The 19,931-nt window shown below is 42.7% G+C and overlaps 1 protein-coding gene across 1 annotated transcript in view; it reads right to left on the bottom strand.

Moving 5' to 3' along the window:
• Positions 1-315: 315 nt before the first annotated feature.
• LOC144160516 (uncharacterized) overlaps positions 316-19,931 on the bottom strand; it is a 37,753-nt gene continuing 18,137 nt past the window's right edge. Inside the window, exons 6-12 of the mRNA XM_077691783.1 lie at positions 11,405-11,719; positions 9,434-9,571; positions 7,613-7,765; positions 6,335-6,376; positions 3,794-3,910; positions 2,656-2,754; positions 316-443 (exon numbers count right to left, since the gene is read on the bottom strand). Coding sequence (XP_077547909.1) covers positions 421-443; positions 2,656-2,754; positions 3,794-3,910; positions 6,335-6,376; positions 7,613-7,765; positions 9,434-9,571; positions 11,405-11,719 — 887 coding nt within the window. The 3' untranslated portion in view covers positions 316-420. The remainder of the gene's footprint in view (positions 444-2,655; positions 2,755-3,793; positions 3,911-6,334; positions 6,377-7,612; positions 7,766-9,433; positions 9,572-11,404; positions 11,720-19,931) is intronic.

Below are 19,931 nucleotides of genomic sequence, written 5' to 3'. Positions count from 1 at the left end.
GTATTGCACACTCTCGATTCCTACTCCTTGTTTTTTCGCGCTGTTTTGCAGAGGTCAATTATGAATCAACTGGCTCCACTTGAGACGTCACTTTAGTTCGTAAATGTACATCCCTTGTCTCTCTTTTTCCGCTTTCACGCGGCTCTTAAGTAGGCGCTTCTACCGCTAACGTAACTAACGGGTAAGCTAACCGCTAACGATTTCCCACTCATTGCTATGATTACGATTTCATTTTACCCTACCGTGCTTGACACACGCTACTGCTTAAACATCAGTCACATCACATGGTTTCGAGCTGTATATCTTTATTTCGTGGCCTGTTTTTCATTTGCGAAAGCAGGGTCAAGCGCTTTTGTTTACTTTCGCAACCGGAAGCTCGAGGCAAGTGACAGGCTACGGTTCCACATGGGGCAGAGAATCTCAGTACAGTCGCTGGAGACTCCCTGCGTAGAATGAACGGGGAGAAAATTTTTAGACCTATGTATATATAGGCCCAGTAATTGCTCATCCTGTACCATGCTGAATGCGCTAGATTCAGATTCTTAAATACGTAAAAGTGCATTTATTATATTCTTCAGAATCACGCGGGCAGCCTTACCTACATATAGCAAAATTAGTTGTATTTTGAAATATTTAGAAAGAACGCAAACGAAAATCACAAAAAACACATCTGATAAGGCATAAACCGCTTGTAAATATCCCCAGTCACAGTGAACACACAAGGCGTACGTAGGTTGGTTCACTACAGAAAGAAATCCGGCATAGGATTAATGGCAAAAGTGCTTTAGGCAAACATTCTAATTAAATAACCGTAGGCTACTTACGTAATTAAAAATTACGATATATAACCAATGCATACGGCAAGTAGGGACATAGGGGGCAGAAAATTGGCGCATGAATAAACTCCCTAAATTTTTTGGGCTTACCAGAACGAGCCATTTAAGGAAGTGTTACGGGAGTAACCTTAAGGGAGAGAAAATTAACGTCTAGAATGGGGGAAGTAGGTACCGTTAAAGACAGCCTAATTTCAGAGAAAGACATTCACTGCTGTGTTATATAACACAAAAACCCAATAACAGGAGATCTGTCAGGAGAGCAGTGGCTGCTACCAAGTAACCGGGTGTCCAAGAAGATTACGGTTAGCCCAACTACGATAGTAATGTGGAGTACCGCCGTAGTTACCGGGAAAAGCCATTCTGACGCGGAATTCTCGATGGGAGTAACAGTTAATCGGAAAGGGTGGCGGCGGTGTAGAATAAAAAAAACATCTGATCTAAGCCATTCTTTCACATCGCTGGTTGCTGTTTTCGACATCAGGTCTCAAAGTGTACGAGTACGGATCATTGGGCAAGTTGGTGTGGCGATTTTGGACGAATTCATCGGGCAAAGAACGAGGACAAGAAAGAGGACACACAACACAGCGCTAGCTTCCAACTAGTTTTATTTCACATACACGCACATATAGGTATTTACAGCCTATCCGCACTCACTTCCCACTGTCACCGCCAATGCTGACGTGTTGCAGCCATGCCCAGATAGCCAGCAACTACAGCGATGGTCATTTGTCTCTTCACTGCCACGACTGCGGCTGCGTGCTATGGTTTTAGTGATTTGCGGCACGTTCGAAACATAAGGAACAAAATGTAAGATAAATGATAGAGTCAGATGTCATTAGTAAAGCGGGGTTGTCCTTTGTGAGCGTGCCGTCACTAAGTTTGTCAGATAAGAAGGTAACTTTTCTGCGCATGGCTGCAACACGTCAGCATTGGCGTTGAGAGTGGGAAGTGAGTGTGGGTAGGCTGTGGATACTTATATGCGCGTGCATGGGAAATAAAGCTACCTGGAAGTTACCGCTGTGTTCTGTGTCTTCTTTCTTGTACTCGTTATTTGCGCTATGAATTCGCCGAAATCTCAAAGTGTCTTTGTGGTCTTAGCTTGTACAAGCTTGGTTGCAGTGCAGTTTCTGAATATAGACCATAAAGCCCCCGTTGGGGAAGCTGGCAGGCACGATTTCGTCAACAAGAGAAACAGTACCTTCACAAGCACTACCTATCAGAAGAATTTGAAGATTTGGTTCGAGGCACGTTAGTGAAACCACGCTACGCAGGTTAGTTGTAACGGAAATTTCACACAACTTTCAATTTCAGTAATTGAGGTAACCAACGTGTTTGTTTAGGTGTTGTACTCACATATCTTGCGTGGGGTATACAGCCTCCATTTTTACTAATTCTTCTACATAGCTTCAGACCATGTAATTTACATCCTCTTAGTACGTTCTGCTTAGGAGTCAGTGTTTCCCCTTAAGTATTTGAGGCCTACACCAGATGACTGCACAAAAAGTAAATAAAACATTATTTTGTCAAAAAGATGGCACTTACAACTAAAGGAATTACTTTTATTTTTAATATAAATGCGACAGATTTGTTGGTTCCTGCAGAAAGGTGTTTAGTGAGACCGGACGTACAAGACGTATTACTAGGTACAGATGTTGATTGGTGTTCGTTTATACTGTTATTTCAGCTTCTGTTATCTTGCGGATTAGCACGTTTTTTGTGTCGTCCGTGTTGCGCTGTTTCAAGATGTCACCTTACCAACTCGCCCAGCTTTCCACCCTTTTCAGACAAAACATTCTTGAAAGATGACAGCAGTACGTACCTGGAATGCGCTTCAAAATGTCCTCTGCAACTTTCATACCTGCGTTCAATCGTCGCTGTCGAGCACGACAGCGGCCAAAACAAAACGTGCGTCGTGGCCCTGAAATCAAATAAACTTATTTTTAATGACGATGAGCCGTCAGAATACGTTTTGGATATCATGTTGAGGATCATTCTCTCACAATTGTAAAATATATAGTGCTCACTTCATATGAGTTACGTGTAAGTATTGAAGAATAGAACGATTTTTTTTTAATTCTGCGTGTGCCTTCCAGTAATAAAATCTCTTAGAATAAAGAAAAACGTTTTAAGCACACTCTTTTTACTCGCAGGGCAAACGTATCATGGGCCGCGTCTGTTTGCCGGTAAGTTGGTCAACCCGATGTGTCTATTGCGAAGTCGTCAGAAGCATAGCACGACACCACGAAGAGGTGTTATTGAGGGACTTGGACATTTTTTTTTATAACAATGCTGTGTAAACATATCGCGATTCTTTGGCAGTAAAGTGTACAGAGCAACGTTTGTTATTTGAAGCCTGGAGGAGAAACCTTCTTTCAGAAAACATTCTGTTGAAGTGTATCCGTAAATTAGGTATACTGCTTTGATTGCGATTCCCGATTTTGCGAACATACCTACTAGAAGGCACTACATTATGAAACCGCGCCTAGAACATCGCAAGCTCCAAAGGAAGAATGCAGAGCTTAGATTTATTATTACTAAATAGGGCACGAGAGGCACGAAATACGTTGAAGGATTGGTGTGACCGGGCAGGAGCAGGATTGGTACATGTCTTCGCTCTTGCTAGAAGCACTAACCCCGTCAAATAAAAAAAGGCGCCTTCTTGTAACAGAAGAAAAGATTGCGCCTATTTCATCGAACGCGGTGGATCATGATGTTGGTGTGCGTGGCCTACATCTTTACATCGGCAGAATAACACCGCTAGCGAGAATTTCGTCCTGGTTACAAGAAATATATTGTCCAGTTTCAGGATTACGACGATATTTACGGCTCCAAGAAATGAAATCCGCCCTGTAATTATTTTAGAAACCAACTAATGGTATTACCCATACATGCGTGCGAGCATTCGGATTAAGAAGAAATTGCAACACCTGCTTCCTAAGAGAACTGCAGTAACTTACCAAATCTTCCCTGCTCCCGCCCCTCTCGAAAACCGGCTGCAATACGGGCCCTTAATCCACCTATTCCAGCGGCTGCAGCCAAACTTCCAAGGAACAATCCTGCGGTTGTCCTTGGGTCTACGCCAGGAAGTGGAGAAGAAAACAAACAAAAAAGACCCAAGAAACTTTTCCACTGTCCAGGAACATGCAATATTTTTCGTTACTTAGTGAAATTCAAAAGGCATTTATTAGAGTTTGAACGATTTATTTTGTTTTTTTTTTATGTATTCACATCTTCTCCAGCTAGAAGTGCAAACAGCTTTATATTGATTTTGTTATGGTTGAGCATACTGACAACGTAAGTGATCCTTAGCTTGTGGAGGAGACGGTGAACGAAACACGACCAAGAGACGGCCTCTCGAACTACTCTTAAGAAGATTACCCTACATAACCCCTTCTGGGAAAATTGGGCGTGTATGGTGTTGTGCCCAGTGTGAAATTAAAAATGTCGTTCGCCTACAAGTCAACAGATCCATCCACGATCCTCAAATGATTGGTAGCAAACGAAATTATACGGTGACCTAAACTACCCATTGTCGGCCCCGCGTCTCATTCACCCGAACATGATTTGCATTGGACGCGAGTATGAGTGCACGAATGAGAGTGCGGGTTGGCGTGGCTTCAAAATTACATGCTATGCTTCACTTTCATAGGGAGACGGGTGTACAATAGTCTGATATTTTCTTCGCTCTGTTTTTGACGGCCTATGTTCAGCGTAACGTCCCGCTTTGAGATCTTACTTCGTCCACCTGTACGTGCAGCTCGACGCACAATGCGTTTGACTTCGCTTCGAACGTCGTTAAGACGGAGGTTAAAGTTCCTAACGTTAAAGCAGCTACGCTAACGTCACATCCACTCGAGTGTATTGGACGACGAAATGTTTACGGCCGTGAGAAGACAGTGGCTCATTCACCAATTGCCATCCCAATTGGGAGTAGCGCAGACGTCGAAAAAACCAAGCATACGTTACTCCAAATTGTTACATGCCCACTCCACTCAAGATGTGTGCCAATGATGAAAAAGGCCGCTGTCAGGTGCTCATTGCCGCTTATCATTGGCTGCGGGCTCACAAGATCAACTCGCAACTTTTGTATACCAACTAAAGGGAAGCTACGGAGATGACGATAGCCAATGGAAGATGTAATACGTATTAGGTATTCGCGTAAAATATGCTCAAGCTACTTCCCCTCGCTTTGTACAAATTAATCGCTATTTTTCCCCAGAATGAGTCGTCTAACATTGTGTAACGTAAGAAATTTGTGGTGGGTAATTTAGTTCTGTGACAGAAACATGCATAGAAATCTCTTTATGACCAGGCGAAGTACGACAAGGCACCACCTCGCTTGCTGTGCCAGCTAGGTGGCGCTGAAGGTTATGTAATTGGTTCTTAAAAAGGGACAATAATCAAATACACACACACAGACACACACACACGCACAACAGATTCGCATGCAGAATTTGTCGAAACAATTATTCGACCTAGTATTTACAGCGTGCTGTCGAGTGTAGCATCACAACATAAATATCGTAAGCGGGTTGGATTTGTTGCATCACATTCCTTTTCTTAAGTTAAACGCGGGCACGAAATTTCTGGAGCTGGATCGAGGCGGATAGGGTCCAACCCAAACACATAGTTAGCCATATACGTTTCAGTCCGTAAACTTGACGCGCGAGCAAACTTTTTTAAGGTGCTCCCTAACTGCGCAAGTTAGAAAAATTTTTTGAGCGAGTTTCCAAGTTATCTGATGGACATAGAGCAGTAATTTTTTGGTTGAGGTATTCTGCGACCCCCTAATCTAAGTACAGGGTGTTTTGGGTGACTATGTTCTGCAAGCATTTAGGATTTCAAGAAAAGATGAAAAAGTGTTGCAGGGTCCTTTTAAAGTGAATGCGTAAAACGCTGCAGAAAATACTGGTAATAAATTTTCTCTCGTCATTCAAGCAGCCTTACTCACATTGACACACAACACTTTTCAGTCGCAGTTGAGTGAGTGTGTGAGTGAGTGAGTGGGTGAGAGAGTGAGTGAATGAGTGACTCAAGAGTGAGTGAGTGAGTGAGTTTGTGAGTGAGTGAGGGATTGAGTGAGTGATTGAGTGAGTGAGTGAGTGAGTGAGTGAGTGAGGGAGTGGGTGAGTGAGTGAGTGAGGCAGTGAGGGAGTGAGTGAGTGAGTGAGTGAGTGAGTGAGTGAGTGTGTGAGTGAGTGAGTTGTCAGGAGACGGGCGGACCTAGCCTTGCAAGCCGTGCCAGCAACTGCTCCGCCGAGTGGCACGTTTTCAATTACGAATATTTTTTTGAATGGATCCTATAATATGCCATGAACCATAACACAGCAAAATAAAATCTTACAGGAGATCCACCTGCTCATACTTTTTGTTATAAAACCTATCAAGACACCACGGCATTAACGACGTTCGGAAGAGGCTCGGAATCATCCCATAAGGCCTATAAAAGAGTAAACCGAAACGCAAAAAGGGTATTTTGCGAGATTGCTTGTACATACCTGGTTTTCTTACATGGTTGACGAGGCTAGACAGCCCACGTGCTGTTCATAAACGGTAGAAATAAATAGTTAGGTAAACATTCCAAATGCCAAACACAAATTTCGTTTTATTTACGCACAGCTCTGCCGCTGAATAGGCTTAAGAACAAAATATAAGTTCCCAATATGCGTTGCATGGCGAAAGTTGAGGAAATGTTTTGAAGCCATGAACAAGTTTACTACACCAATAGAATGTAACTGTCAGTCTAGGACAAATATTTAGTCCTGCACAGAACAAAATGAATTCAGCGCTTGAAGGTATTTTGTAGTTGAACCCTCTGAGTTTTCGGTCGTGCTTTAAGAGACATGCTGACAAAAAGCCGTCCTGACCTTTCTTCGGGGCCACATACGCAACAACTGAACAACAGCAAAGCATTAGGGGGAATACAGCGGCCCGGTACCATGCTGCACTGGAGCGGAGACCGAAGAGCACAGTGGAATGGTTGGTAATATATGATCAGCGCTAGTCAGCACCGACAACACCCACTGGATGTTCCATGTAAATTTTGATGTCTGTTTTAATTGACATAGCATCGAAAGGGAACTACAAAATGAAACACTCGTTCTGTTTTTTTGTTGGTTAGCCGGCATTTTTCGCAGCTGTCGTGCACCAAGAAGCATGCTCAAACACAAGGGCACCAAAAGTTGTGGCTATATTTCGCGGGTTACGAGGGCTTAGTACGTAGGGGTGGGAAGGAGCTCATCTATGTACTGTTTTTTGCTTTCGTTGTAAATTGGCGCTATTGAAGGACTTTGAGATGTTGATCGGTATGTTGAACTAAAAGACATTAACAGCTATACTGTGCGCCTTATGTATCCATATAAGATGCGCTGAGTCTTTTCTTCAAAACTTTGATGTGTGTTCAAAAGACGTCGTACATATTTATTTTCATTGGGTGGGTAGGTGTCGCTATGGTATCCAGTCTAAACGGCCATGCACGAGGCACCGTGAGCTGCTTCTAAGGTGGAAACATCAGAACTGCTATTACTGAACTCAATGTCCACTTTTCTTTTGCTGCCACATCGCGCAATGTGCACCCGATATTCAGAAGGATTCATTAGATGAAGGGCGTATGCTTTATGCACAGGGGTGTAGACAGGCTAGTCTATGAAGCATTTGGGCAATTGCTTGCACGTTTTACTGATTTCGTGTATGAATACAAGCACAGAGTTATGAGCGAGGTTAGCCGTGCGGCGTTCTCACCCAACCCCCTTTGGGATGATGTTTAAAGTGCTCACCTCTATGCCGACTTTGCCAGAGGCGTTGCAACAGTCGCGGACGCTGGGATCCTCCAGGGACACTGGCCACTGGGCTGTTGAAACCACGGGTGCCATCAAGGGCACTGCTCTCAATATTGTTGAAGCTTTGAGGACTCGGCCAGCCAGCAGGACCTAGGTGTGGTATCAAGGCTCAATTAGAGCTTTCCTACATTCCCAATACTTGTGAATCCTCCGTATAACATGGCTCCTGTGAAGAAGATAAGAGATAACTCTTCTCTCGAATGGGTCCATTCTCACAAGCCGAAACTGTGCAGAAAGGAGTTTATTATAATTAGAGGCTGTACACGCATCTGTCTATAAAAGAATCAATCGTTCGCTTGGTTTACCTTGCAGAAATATTAGTGTACCTGTTGATAGCTTCTTATGTCCCCCGAAAAATTCAGCATTACATTTTTTCACTACTGTTGCAAACGTTCACGAGAAGTCGGACCTTAGGGGAAAATTCATACGCCTCAAGAAGACATTTCTTCCTTCATCAAGCTTTGCGCGCTACGGCTATTTTTAGTTCAATTAATAAACTCTTGCAGCCACACATTTCCCACCATTGTAGCCCACTGTGACTTTAACCCGTAGCATGGTACTTTACTACCATTTTTTGAACACCTAGAAAATGGTAAAGATTTCTACTGAAAATCATTTATGCTGGGGGAAGCTGTACTACATTTGAAGAAAAGTATATTCTTGGGCCTAAGTGAAATTGATATAACTTGCAGAAAACATACCGATTTTCTAGTGCTTTTTACAATTTGCGCCAATCGATGAGATAGTACAAAGTGGTACTACAGCCTGTAGTAATATCTATTGGACGCGACAGATAAACTCACCCCGCACTTTCGTTATTTTGAGGTAACAGGTAGGCCTTTACAAAAAAATTGAATACCATAGAAAAAAAGTTGTTATAACCATCTCTCACAAGCACTGTATTACAGTGTATAAAGGACTCGTTGTCAAATGGGCAGGTGCAAACCTAGCTAAAAATATCCGAACTGTTTTAATGACTGGTCTTTATTGTTTCGAGGTACAAAGCACAGACAAAGTCGTTTTGACAATTGAATGATATGTAATCAACGTTTCGTAGTTAAAGATTGCGCTCTGAAACGTGCAGGTAAAGCCCCCTAACATATGAGCTCAATCCTCCCATCTTTCGCTTCCGTAATTGGTCTGTTCCACCTGTCAGTTTTAAAACAAGCGAAGTCAAGACGGGCCGGTTATCAGTTATTTCCGAACCTGCCAAGTGATGCCGAAAGAAATCCCCAGGGATGATATAAATTTTTGCGGCTCATAGAAACCACCCACCAAGAAGTATGGTTAACCATGGTATTGTTTGCACTTTTTGCCAAAACCGTGAGTCGGCTTTTCGGTAACCTCGATGTAAACAGCACCGCTGCATTAGGGCCCACATTATTTACTATACTTCACTGTGAATATGAGAGTTACCTGCTGCCTGCACGTAATATTTATATAAATGAAGCCACCTTCCTTTCGGACTATTTAGCGGATTTCAAAGTGGTTAAGTGGTCGTCCTACATTAGGACGTAAGCCTTACTTAAACACAAACTGACTATGGCCCCCATCGTTATTTTAAAACAATGCTTAAGGTTTGTTACGGAAAATGCACACATAGAGTTATTAGAAACACTGCTACTCATGTAAGTACCCTCAGACATCTATTTATTGCTTTGGAGCACTTAAGACATGGCTAACGTCGCTTAAAACGTGCGATAATGAAGACGCTACACATTTGGCCATGCGAACTATCGTAAGGATGAGACAACTCACCATCAGGTTTGTTTTCAGAACCGAGAAAAGTTCCAGGCCCCTGCTGAGCGAATACACCTGGCAATGGTCCATTTTCTCCATCACTGCTTCCTCCACTAGGTCCAGGTCCACCATCTAAGCCCTCCGGTAACCCGAGGCCTGAGGTATTGTCAAAACAAGCAGATCTGTCTGTATTTTCAGAAAACGATTGTCTAATCCAATTACTTAAAAAAATGTAACAGATCGATCATGTTGTTCAGCAATGAAGGTCAGGCACGTGTTTTGGTTTCATTACTGAGCGTTTGAACCATAATTAGAAGGTTTCTTGGTATCGTATGCCTTGTATTTGCTGATGTTTATGGTATCCCTTTAGAGTCAGGCATTCGTCAGTCAAGTGAACCAGCACGCAGAATCAAAAAGAAATACTGACATATGCTCGCTGAATGAACCTGATCTAGACTGAAAAAAAGTGGGGAAAGGTATGGCTCAGTAACTGGCGCAGTGGCGTGGTCCCCGTAAATAAAACGTCAACGGAGTGTCCTGTAGGCGCCGTTGGGCCGTTATCGCTCCTTTTCAGGCCCAGTGTCTGTACAGAAATATGACAGTTCATTTTGTTAATCCAAATGGAGTTCCAGGAGAGGAGAGCAATGACACATATCAAAGAAAATACCAGCAGTTTCGGTATGTCGGTGTGTTTAAAGATGGCATTTCGGATTTAGGAGCATAAAAAAATTGGGCTTTGTTTTTCATGCGAGTCTCCAAACTAGGTGTAACGAACAGCGCACAAACAAGCCCTATGCAGAAGAATGTGCTGTAGAAAAATATTCTATAAACTAAATTTACACTGATCGTTTGCAACTTCGCAGGAGTTTCCATGTCAATATAACAGACCTTCAGGGAGGCATACCTGTAAACGACAAAAAAGGAGAATATTAAAACGCCTGCCTTCTAACAAATCGTGAAGAATATTACTTTGCTATTCTCGTAACCTGTATTGAAGATGGGGAGTTACAAATTCAGCCTGCCTTCATTGCGCTCCTTCCTAGGAACGAGTTTCTTAAATGCCTGTGACGACACAGACGGTGTGGCAACACAACTAAGGAGCAGCGCTGCACTTTATCGCTCAATAAGTCGTCTAGTGGCCCGGGAAATATTACTGTAACTATGCCCTGTCATCTAAAATAGGGAAACGTGAAGTACCGCAGGTTTTTTATAACGTGGGTACCACACAGGGCTCTCTTTCTAAGTAAACGTTTTCTTCACACTTTCCACGAAAAGTTTTTTGTGCTAGTCTCATACAAAACGATTTATTTTGTTGATGCATACCTTGAGCGCGTTTTACTAATTGATGTTCTACTGGTTTCTGTATACTACAAACTCCCATCGCATTTTGTAGGGCATTACGTCCCAGGTGCAACACAAAAGCAGTTTTTTGTCGTCTTCTATTTCTGTAAAAATGTCGCAGGACACATTAGAAGACCTACGTCATTGAAAAGATGGCGATGCAATTGCCGCAATCAGCTGCTTTTTCATATACATAGGTACGAGAACGTAATATTCAAACAAAGGTAGCTGGAGTAGGCCAGATGTGTAATATTTTCAGGCGACCCTATATCTTTTATATGATTCCTTTACTCACGGAAGGACGAGTTAACAACCGGTAGAACAAGTCTTAGTATAATATTGTCTTTTTATAGGAAGGAATAATAAATGTTCGCTGACAGCGAAACACCTTAAAACACTGGTTTGTAGCACTCTCAGGTATACTTATTTACGCCCCAGCAGAACAAGCACATGCGGCTGCTTGTCTACGCTGGTCTTACCTGTTTAATCTTTAGTAAGAAAAATTTCTTGTCTACCATGCTCTTTACGGTACGCATTTATTAAGGGCCAGTATCAAGTGTGCGTGTTTAATATTTTCCTTCCCAGATAACCAGTTCTATGTTTCCCTCGTATCACGCTATGCGAAATGTTCCAGAAACATGTAATTACCTCCACCAGTGCCGCCAAATTCGGTATTGCTGCCGCTGCTGAAGTCGCCAAACCCTAGAGCACTTCCTCCAAAACCACCTGCTCCACGATTCCAGGTCCTACCGAAGCTCTCTTCCCCTACGTCTCCTCCAAAGCCAGAGTCTTGACTTGAAATTCTGCTGGTGGGAAAACTGGTTCCACGGTTCCCGTTGAAACCACTTGCACCAAAAGCACTGCTGAAGTCCGTTTCCTCCCCAAAAAGTCCCTCATCGCCGAGTCTGCGACGTCCACCAGCATTTCCGACAGCCGTTCCACCAACTCCCGCGATAGACGGGCCTGTTCCAAAAAAATCCAACCCGAGAAAAACTGTTTGCAAATGCATCAGTAATACACTATTCATTTGCACAAAAATATTTTCCGAATACGACAGACAAAAACTACTGCTTCTAGGGGTGATAATGTAATTTAACATAAAGGGCCCTCGACCCCCTGGAGCAGAGAGCGGTGGTGTTGAGAAGCGTGTAAATATGACATATTACACGAGTCTGTCAAAGCAGAGGAGGCGACAGTTAAGTAATGAAAAAAATTGGACGCCTCCAGGCATAGTGGAAAAAGTATAGCTCTTGAACGCAAGAAACAATAAGAAAAATATATTTAGAGACAGCTTTGAGAACATGGAAGAATGGTGAACTGAGGTTTCTGGATTGCTTGGCTTTGTTAAGTTTTCGTTATACGCCCAACAAGAAACTTGTGCGGCTCCCCCGAATGCTAACAACGCCAAATTCATGCTTCCATATCACATTAGAGAAAGTGTCTTTTTCTGTTTTTCTACAACAATACTGTTGTAAATCTTGAACGTTTATATAGTAGAACTATTTTTGAAATTTGCTTCCAGCGCTCTCAGGAACGCGGTCAAAACTGCTCGAAATAAGTACCTCTTCGTCGCTGAATGACCGGCAATGTACACTGCAAATTTAGGCGATATACGCTACACAGCATGGCAAAATGAAGCAGTCCAAGTGTGTTATAAAATAAGAGGAATAAAAGATATTTTTTCAAGATCGAACAAAACTGATAAAACTTACAACGGGCAGTCTCTAAAAGAGCCTTCAAGAATAATGAGGTCACGCTCCCAAAAGTTTTGTTCAATACGGCTTCATGCAGTTTTAAAAAGGGCAAGGGATTCAGAACTTGGTCATCTCCTAGCGTGCCTATTTAGTTGTGTGCTTTTTAGGTTTTCAAATTTATGTAGAGAAAAATCTGACGCGAGTGTCTTTGCAGAACGACCCCACACCCGAGAGACAAAACGGAAGCTATGAGCAAGACGTTGTGGCAGGCTGGCCGGTCACCTGCGTAATTCATTATTTTTTTGTTAAAATGGGGCTAAATGTTTGGTAGTTGAAAATTATTAAATAAATAATAACATGTGACCCCAAACGATCAGTCAATAAATAGGGCTGGTGTGAGAGAAAAACAGGTGCATCAGATTTTCCATGCAGCGTAGGATGGCAAGTCCCTTATTTATTTATTTATTTATTTTACATACTGCAGCCAAAGAGGCTATCGCAGGGTTGCGTCAAGTACAATGAATAAGATAAAAACAAGGTAAGTTCATGAAAAGTGTTATACAATATTAATCAATGACTCTCAATTTCGTACACAAACTCATCAACGGAGAGAGATCGGGTTGAGCCGGGGAGAGAATGCTATTTTTATATTGTATAGTTGAATATACTGTACTTGAACATATTATGACGGACAAAATACGGGGTAAGGTTGAGGTGGGGACAACTACGCGTAGTAGATGGTTCAACGAGGGTGAGGTAATGATTATCAGAAAGGTGACAGTGCGCGTTCATAACACGATAAAGAAACGTCAGTGATTTGGTACAGTGGCGCACAGCTAGATGCATTACCTCTAAGCACGGTGCCTCTAAGTAACAAAGTACATCAGTGGGTGAAAATTCTGAATCAAATCGACTACAGATAAAGTTAAGGGCTTTCTTTTGCACAGACTCAACTGGTCTATTTCGCCTTGCTTAAATGGGTTACAAACTGGCGAAGCGTAATCGTGCATTTGGCGTATTAGCGACTTGTAAGCAATAAGCTGTCTTTGTCTGGGTACATCAGTCGGTGTGCAGCGAAGGTAGCCAGTTTTTTTAGGTGCTTTCTTTGTGATAGAATGGACATGCTTTGCCCAAGACAAATTTGATACAAAAGTAATTCCAGGATATTTGTATGCATCTGCGGCACCAAGTGATTCGGCGTTAAATATGTAGCTGAAAACGGAGGGAGATGTACTGCTTGTAAACCTCATTGTCATGGTTTTAGGAAAGTTAATTTTTGTTTGACATGCTTCGAACCATGAACAAAAATGCAGAAATGATTCTTGCAAATCGAAGCGATTTTAAAACGAGGACATCTTCGAGTATAATACCGAATCGTCAGCGTAAAGCAGAATCTTGGATTTATTGTGATTAGGCAAGTCCTTACCCTAGTATATTGAAAGCTAAGGACCCAGCACTGACCCCTGTGGAACCCCTAATGAAACCGGTACTATGGACGAGGATACTGTGTTGAATGATACAAACTGTGTGCGTTGCGTAAGGAAGCTATATATCCCACCAACCAGTTGCGGATTTTTAAAAATAGCGTTTATTTTAGCATCCGTCTGAGATGAGATACCTCGTCAACAGCCTTAGAAAACTCGACAAATTTAGCATCAACGAGGGTACCGTGTATACACGATGGCATGTATGACAAGAAAATTCGGCTAGTGGGGTTAGCATGCTGAAAACGCGCCTGAATCCGTGTTGCATAATAAACGATAGTTCATTACTTTCAAGATACTGCAAAACCTGTTCGTATACTATATGTTCTAGGAGTGTGCATGAATAGGACGTTAGCGAATCAGGTGTGTAATTACAGATGCTCTGTTTATCACCGAACTTATAAAACGCGAGAACTTTACCCAATTTCCATGATAATTGTACTGTTCCAGAGCTGAGCGATTTTCGAAAAATTACTGTGAGATATCAAGACGTTCACTGCGAGTAATGGATGAGAAAAGGTTCAGTATAACATCTGGCCCTGCACATGTTTTGGAATTAAAATTCAAAACAAGGTTTAAAACACCTTCAGCAGTCACGTAAATGTCGGTTGTCGGGAGCCTCGGCCAACGCGAGGAAAATGGGGATAAACATTGCTGTCGAGTGGAAATATAGACTACAAATAGGCATTGAAAGCGTTCGAGATAAAAGCCGGGTCTTTGGTGATTTCGCTGCCAACTAGGATAGAACCGGGCGATGAGGCTTGCGGTGTTTCTGATGACCAAAACCTGTGCAGAATGTTTCTCAAAGCACCGATCATGTGGTTCTCATAAAAGAAGTCATTTGCCGAGTTAGGTTTGCAGCGTAACTTTTATTTACCCCGCCTGAAGCGCTCAACGCTCCCAAAGTTGTCTGCGTGCTTCGCTTGCCTGAGTCTGCGCACGCGGTGCGAAAGGTGCCACGTGCACAGAATCACTATGTCTGTAGGCTATCCGAACTCAATATTTTAAAAGCGTCACTGGCCTTCGCTTCCACACCACTGTGCAATTATTTTGAGTGTTCTATGGCTGCGACGCGGAATACGATTGTTGGCCTTTACCTTCTTGACATTTTGTTTGGTTAACAATACCTTTATTGAAGATAACATTGTTTTGCATTACAAGTATTTCCCACAACTGGGTGTTAGTCTGACACCTATTATTGCAGAACGAAATTTCTTCAAATGTCCTACCCTCAGCTTCGGCAACTGGAGAACTAATGTTTTATTTGGTGGATTTAAGACGAAAGATAAAGTATTAGACTACGAGTATCTCCCTGACTAGAAATGACTGAATTCGGCCTAATTTTCGCATTACAGAATGCTCAGCCGAATTCAGGCTGCTTTTGTACTGCATATGGTGCCGAATGACGCTTCCTCACTAAGCGCCCTCGTTTACAGCTACAAAAATTACTAGATCCACGATAGCCAGATATGCAAGAAAGATTCATTGGCCCTGCACGCGGAAGTGTTCGACAGCGAGCTCTGGGACCTCTTTTTACCAGAAAAGAAATGTCAAGGAACCACAGCCGAATGACTTCGGGCACAGGCTGGGAATATAACTTACAAACTATATCACGACAAGTCTTGGACCGAACAGCACACACACTGCAGCGTCTGCTAACCACATTAACACTCGATCCGGGATCCTCACGAATGTCGAATTGTTGTAGCAAATTCTGGCCGCACTAACGGAGTCCTGGACTGAAGGCCCCGCCCACACTCCTGCTCGACTTTACTGTTATTAAAGTCCTCTCCACAAATATTTAAGGAATAATTCTTTCTTGGGGAGGAACATGATGTGCCATATGCATTATTATGTATTAGAGCTGTATTATCGGTCAAGATGTCACATATAGCCCGCGTATCCAATATCGCCTATGGCGCGTTGGATATCGGGTGCGTCATACCACACGCATCATCGTGTGATATGACGCGTCCGACGACATTGGTGTTTTACCGAATGGAATGTCTTTGTGGCGTTACAACTTTCAGATAAAATATACATGCGATTATGAATTTTGGTTACTCATCATTGGGTTTCAAACAGGCTACAGACACACAAGACAATGTCCCAAATTCTAGCTTGTTAGCAGCCATGTGCTGCGTCCAAGTTGTGTTCTCAGCGAAAAGCAGCCTGGGTTTGAAGCTTGCAACTTCTCAACTGCCGAAATATGTTTTTTGTATATCTGAGTTCACAAGGCATGCCCTTTGAAATCGGCGATGCCCACAGGGTGACAGATACGCGGCGAATGCTGTGCAACCTTTATTAACAGACTATTGAGAAAATTTTAAAGTGGTGGCTCAGTGGCTAAGGTGTTGTGCTGCTGAGCACGAGGTCACGGGTTCGATTCCCGCCCGCGGTGGCCGCTTTTCTGGTGGAAGCAAAAAGAAAAAGACGCCCGTGTGTACGAGATTTCGGTGCACGTTAAAGTTCCTCAGGTAGTCAAAATTATTCCGGAGCCCTCAACTACGGCGCGCCTCGTCACCTGTGTTGCGTAGGTGCGTTAAACTCTACAATCAGTCAATCAAATATTTTAAAATGGTGAATGTGACCGATGGAAAAACTTTTGCTACCGCTCTGCAGAAAAGACGCGCTATCGCGTGTGACCACAGTACATTGGACTCCTAGTTACACCGTCAATTAAAGTTAACAACAGGGTTAACAAGAGCCGCCCATAATAAACCAAATTTCTGTTGTGATACGCGGGAACACTTCAAAGAGGAACGCATTTTGGTAGTGCGGTGCAAATGAAGTGACGTTTTTGTTTTTCACAAGTAATACGACTATCATGTGTGGAAGTTCGACCAAAACAAGCTAGAAATATTTTCTTATTTAGTGATTGATACTGTCAGCCTTTTACAGGCCTCAATACAAGGGTACACACTAAACGTTTTACACCCTTTGTTCCCGAAAAGGGTTTAAAAATTTTGTCCCATGGCTAGCACCCTTAAAAGGTGTTTTGGCAAAAAAAACGGTGTACAGATGAAATGAGGGTGTTGAGCTCAACACCCTGAAAGGGTGTTGAGGATGCTCAACACCCTAAAAAAGGGTGTTGCGCATCTGGCATGCGCAGTGGCAAAGTGAATCGGCGGAGCGCGCAGCATTCAACACAAACAGTCAATACGTATTAGTTACAGTTGGAATACGAATGAATTGAGCAAGAAAACTAAGGGGATGCAAGCGATACAGGGAGAGCATACTTAGTAATACATGTGCTGTTCTTGCTTTTATATCCAGCAGAGGAAAGCCCCCCAATCGAGTCGGTGGCCTTTACGCAAAAAAATGATATTTTAGCCCTTATTTTGGAAGTATGGATTTTACTAATACACAAATCAACACGCGGATTTGCAAAAACGTTTTGATTACGACGTAGTTTTTGTGTTACATAACTTATAAAATTTTAATAAATACGAAACTAGTCTTCCCCGCCAGCTGAACACCCTTCAAAAAGGGTGTTCGCTATTTCAACACCCTTTTTACCAGAAGCGCGTAATGCTACAAATTAGGGTGTTCGAAACTTCGAAAAAGGGCGTAAAGAAAAAGGGTGTAAAAAAGGGTGTAAGAAAAGACCGTCAACTAAGAAAAAAGGTGAAGAGACCTCCAACTTTGGAGGCATTTTGTACTTGTTTACACGGGTGAACTGAACATTTTCTACAAGCTTGGTTCCTCACAAAGTTTAAAGCACTGTGAATTGGCATAATTTATTACCAGTGGAGCTCTTTAGGCTTCAGCTATTTTCGGTGGCGTTAGCAAAAAAATACAAAGAAAAGGAACTGCGGCACCTGTAAATGGTGCACCCCCCAGATAGGGTAGTATAACAGTGAAGTCGGCTTTCGAGCTTGTTAGAGTGTGAGCACAGGGGGCGTATGCGAATGCGCATCTCTTACTATACCATTTCAAAGGTACTAGGCTTTCTTAGATTCTAAAAGGCCGACAAATTGGCGCAGCTTGTAGTAGGAGTGCAAGGTTAGAGAAACAGCATAGCTGGGGGCCGACCTAGCTTGTTTCCCCCTTGGATCCCCTGGCACTGGAGGGGCGAGGGCACACACACTGGAACAGCCTTGTAAAATCCAGTTAAACTTGGCCTCACCCCTCAGCGGTCGTCCTAGTTTAGCAAGAACATTGCAAAGCTTAGCAAAAGCAAACATAACAAAACTTAGCAACACCGGAAAAAACTAGGCCGACCCCAAGCTTCGCTGTTCTTTTTTTGCAACTGAACACCTATTTCACACCGCTTCAACAACCTACATTAAGCCAGGCGTGTTGCACTCGGTAAACACCTTTTTTGCCACACGGCTACAGTCTTTTTAATTTTGAAGGTTCAAATTGGTGTTTTACGTGCCAAAGCTAAATTTGGGGCATGAGGTGCCCCACATATGCAAACGAGCGATAATTGCATACGAGCAATTATTCTTTTTTGCGTTTGAAAATTTCTTGCGAGTAGAGGAGTATATGAGGGATGTCTTGTTCTTTACAGTGCTAGTATGCGTCCAAGCATGGCCTTATTAAATGAACAGCTGAACACCTTTTCCACACCCTTTCAACGCCCTAAGAAAAACCAAGGATGTTGAATTTGAGCAACACCCTTTTTTTCGCACACAAAGAGTGTAGAGCTAGGAAAAGGGTGTTGAGATTCAAGAAGAAGGGTTTAAAGGCCTCCGAACACCCTTTTTCCACTTATGCTACACCCTTTTTGGCTAAAATGGTGTAAAAACGTTTAGTATGTAGGCATGAGAACTAAAATACCAGAGAAGCGTGTAAAGACTGCCAGAGCGATACATATAATTTAAATAAATAGGAAGTGTGTAGGCCCAAGGACTGATTCTTTATGCGCTCCTCAAACAAGTTTTAAACGATTGTATTTAATGTTATTTATTGTATTATAGTGGCTGCGATACGAAGGCTAGGCGTCCCCTCATGATGCCAGCTTACTATTTATGCCCACGAATAGAAGTTACATTATTATTTACTATGGGGAACCCGGCCGAAGACTTTGTATTAAAGATCAATAAATATTGCAGATGCTGAAGCCTGGGCTTAACAGAGGTAAAGTCGTCAGTGATTTCAGACAGTGCCCTACAAAAGCCAAGCTGTTTAGAAAAGAGCACGTTTAGTGTTCTCTAAGTACTAGCTTAGCTTTTTTAACAGCGTGCTATTTTAGCTTACAGCATGTACTTCTCAGAGATATGGGCCTATAATTATATATTTTTAGCTGATTGCCTTCTTTTTAAATTTGTGTAATCCTGGGGCAAAGCCTCTACGCAGGCAGTTGACATGTTTTCAGCGAGGCTGTGAATATAGCACACAAAAAGTGAGAAATTGAGTGGCGTGCGCTTTAAAGAACTAATTTGACACATGTTGAAGGCCTGAAGATTTTTCCACACCGATTTTTAACAGCAAGGAAAGAAACCTGTTTAGGTGGTTGTGATATCTGACAAAGAAACAAAGTATGGCGGTACAAACTAACGCGCCTCTATTTCACGTATGTATACCGAATGAAAGTACTTGTCGAGTGAATTTGCAACAACATGTTCTTCCGCTACGACGTTGCCCTCGATTTATATTCCGGCGACTGGAATTTTAAGTTTGGATAATAACCACCAAACCTTTTGGGGCTGGGGCGTCATAAAAATTGTTAGTGGGTTTGGAAAGAACTTATTTCTGGAAGTTTAAATTCCCCCCATCGTGTTTTTTCTTCTTATTATTGCGCGTCCGGTTCAGCTTCCATGTAATGTGAACAATGTCTAGAGTAATGCTAGGCGCTCTCGGTGCCTATGGCATTATGTTGCTTAGCCCAAGGACGCGGGTTCAATTTCCGTCCGCATTGGATATTTTTCTGACTGTGGCGGAAAGCAAAAGTGCCTGTGGGTTCGATATTTGGGTGCATGTAAACATTCCCGAAACGATCAAAATTAGTCCGGAACCCTCAACTACGGCGCACCTCATCGCCTGTGTAGC

Source organism: Haemaphysalis longicornis, unplaced genomic scaffold (genome assembly GCF_048455015.1).
Source record: "Haemaphysalis longicornis isolate Haplotype H1 unplaced genomic scaffold, Haemaphysalis longicornis Haplotype H1 scaffold_101, whole genome shotgun sequence".
NCBI lineage: Eukaryota > Metazoa > Arthropoda > Arachnida > Ixodida > Ixodidae > Haemaphysalis > Haemaphysalis longicornis.
This window is presented reverse-complemented; position numbering and strand designations above follow the sequence as displayed.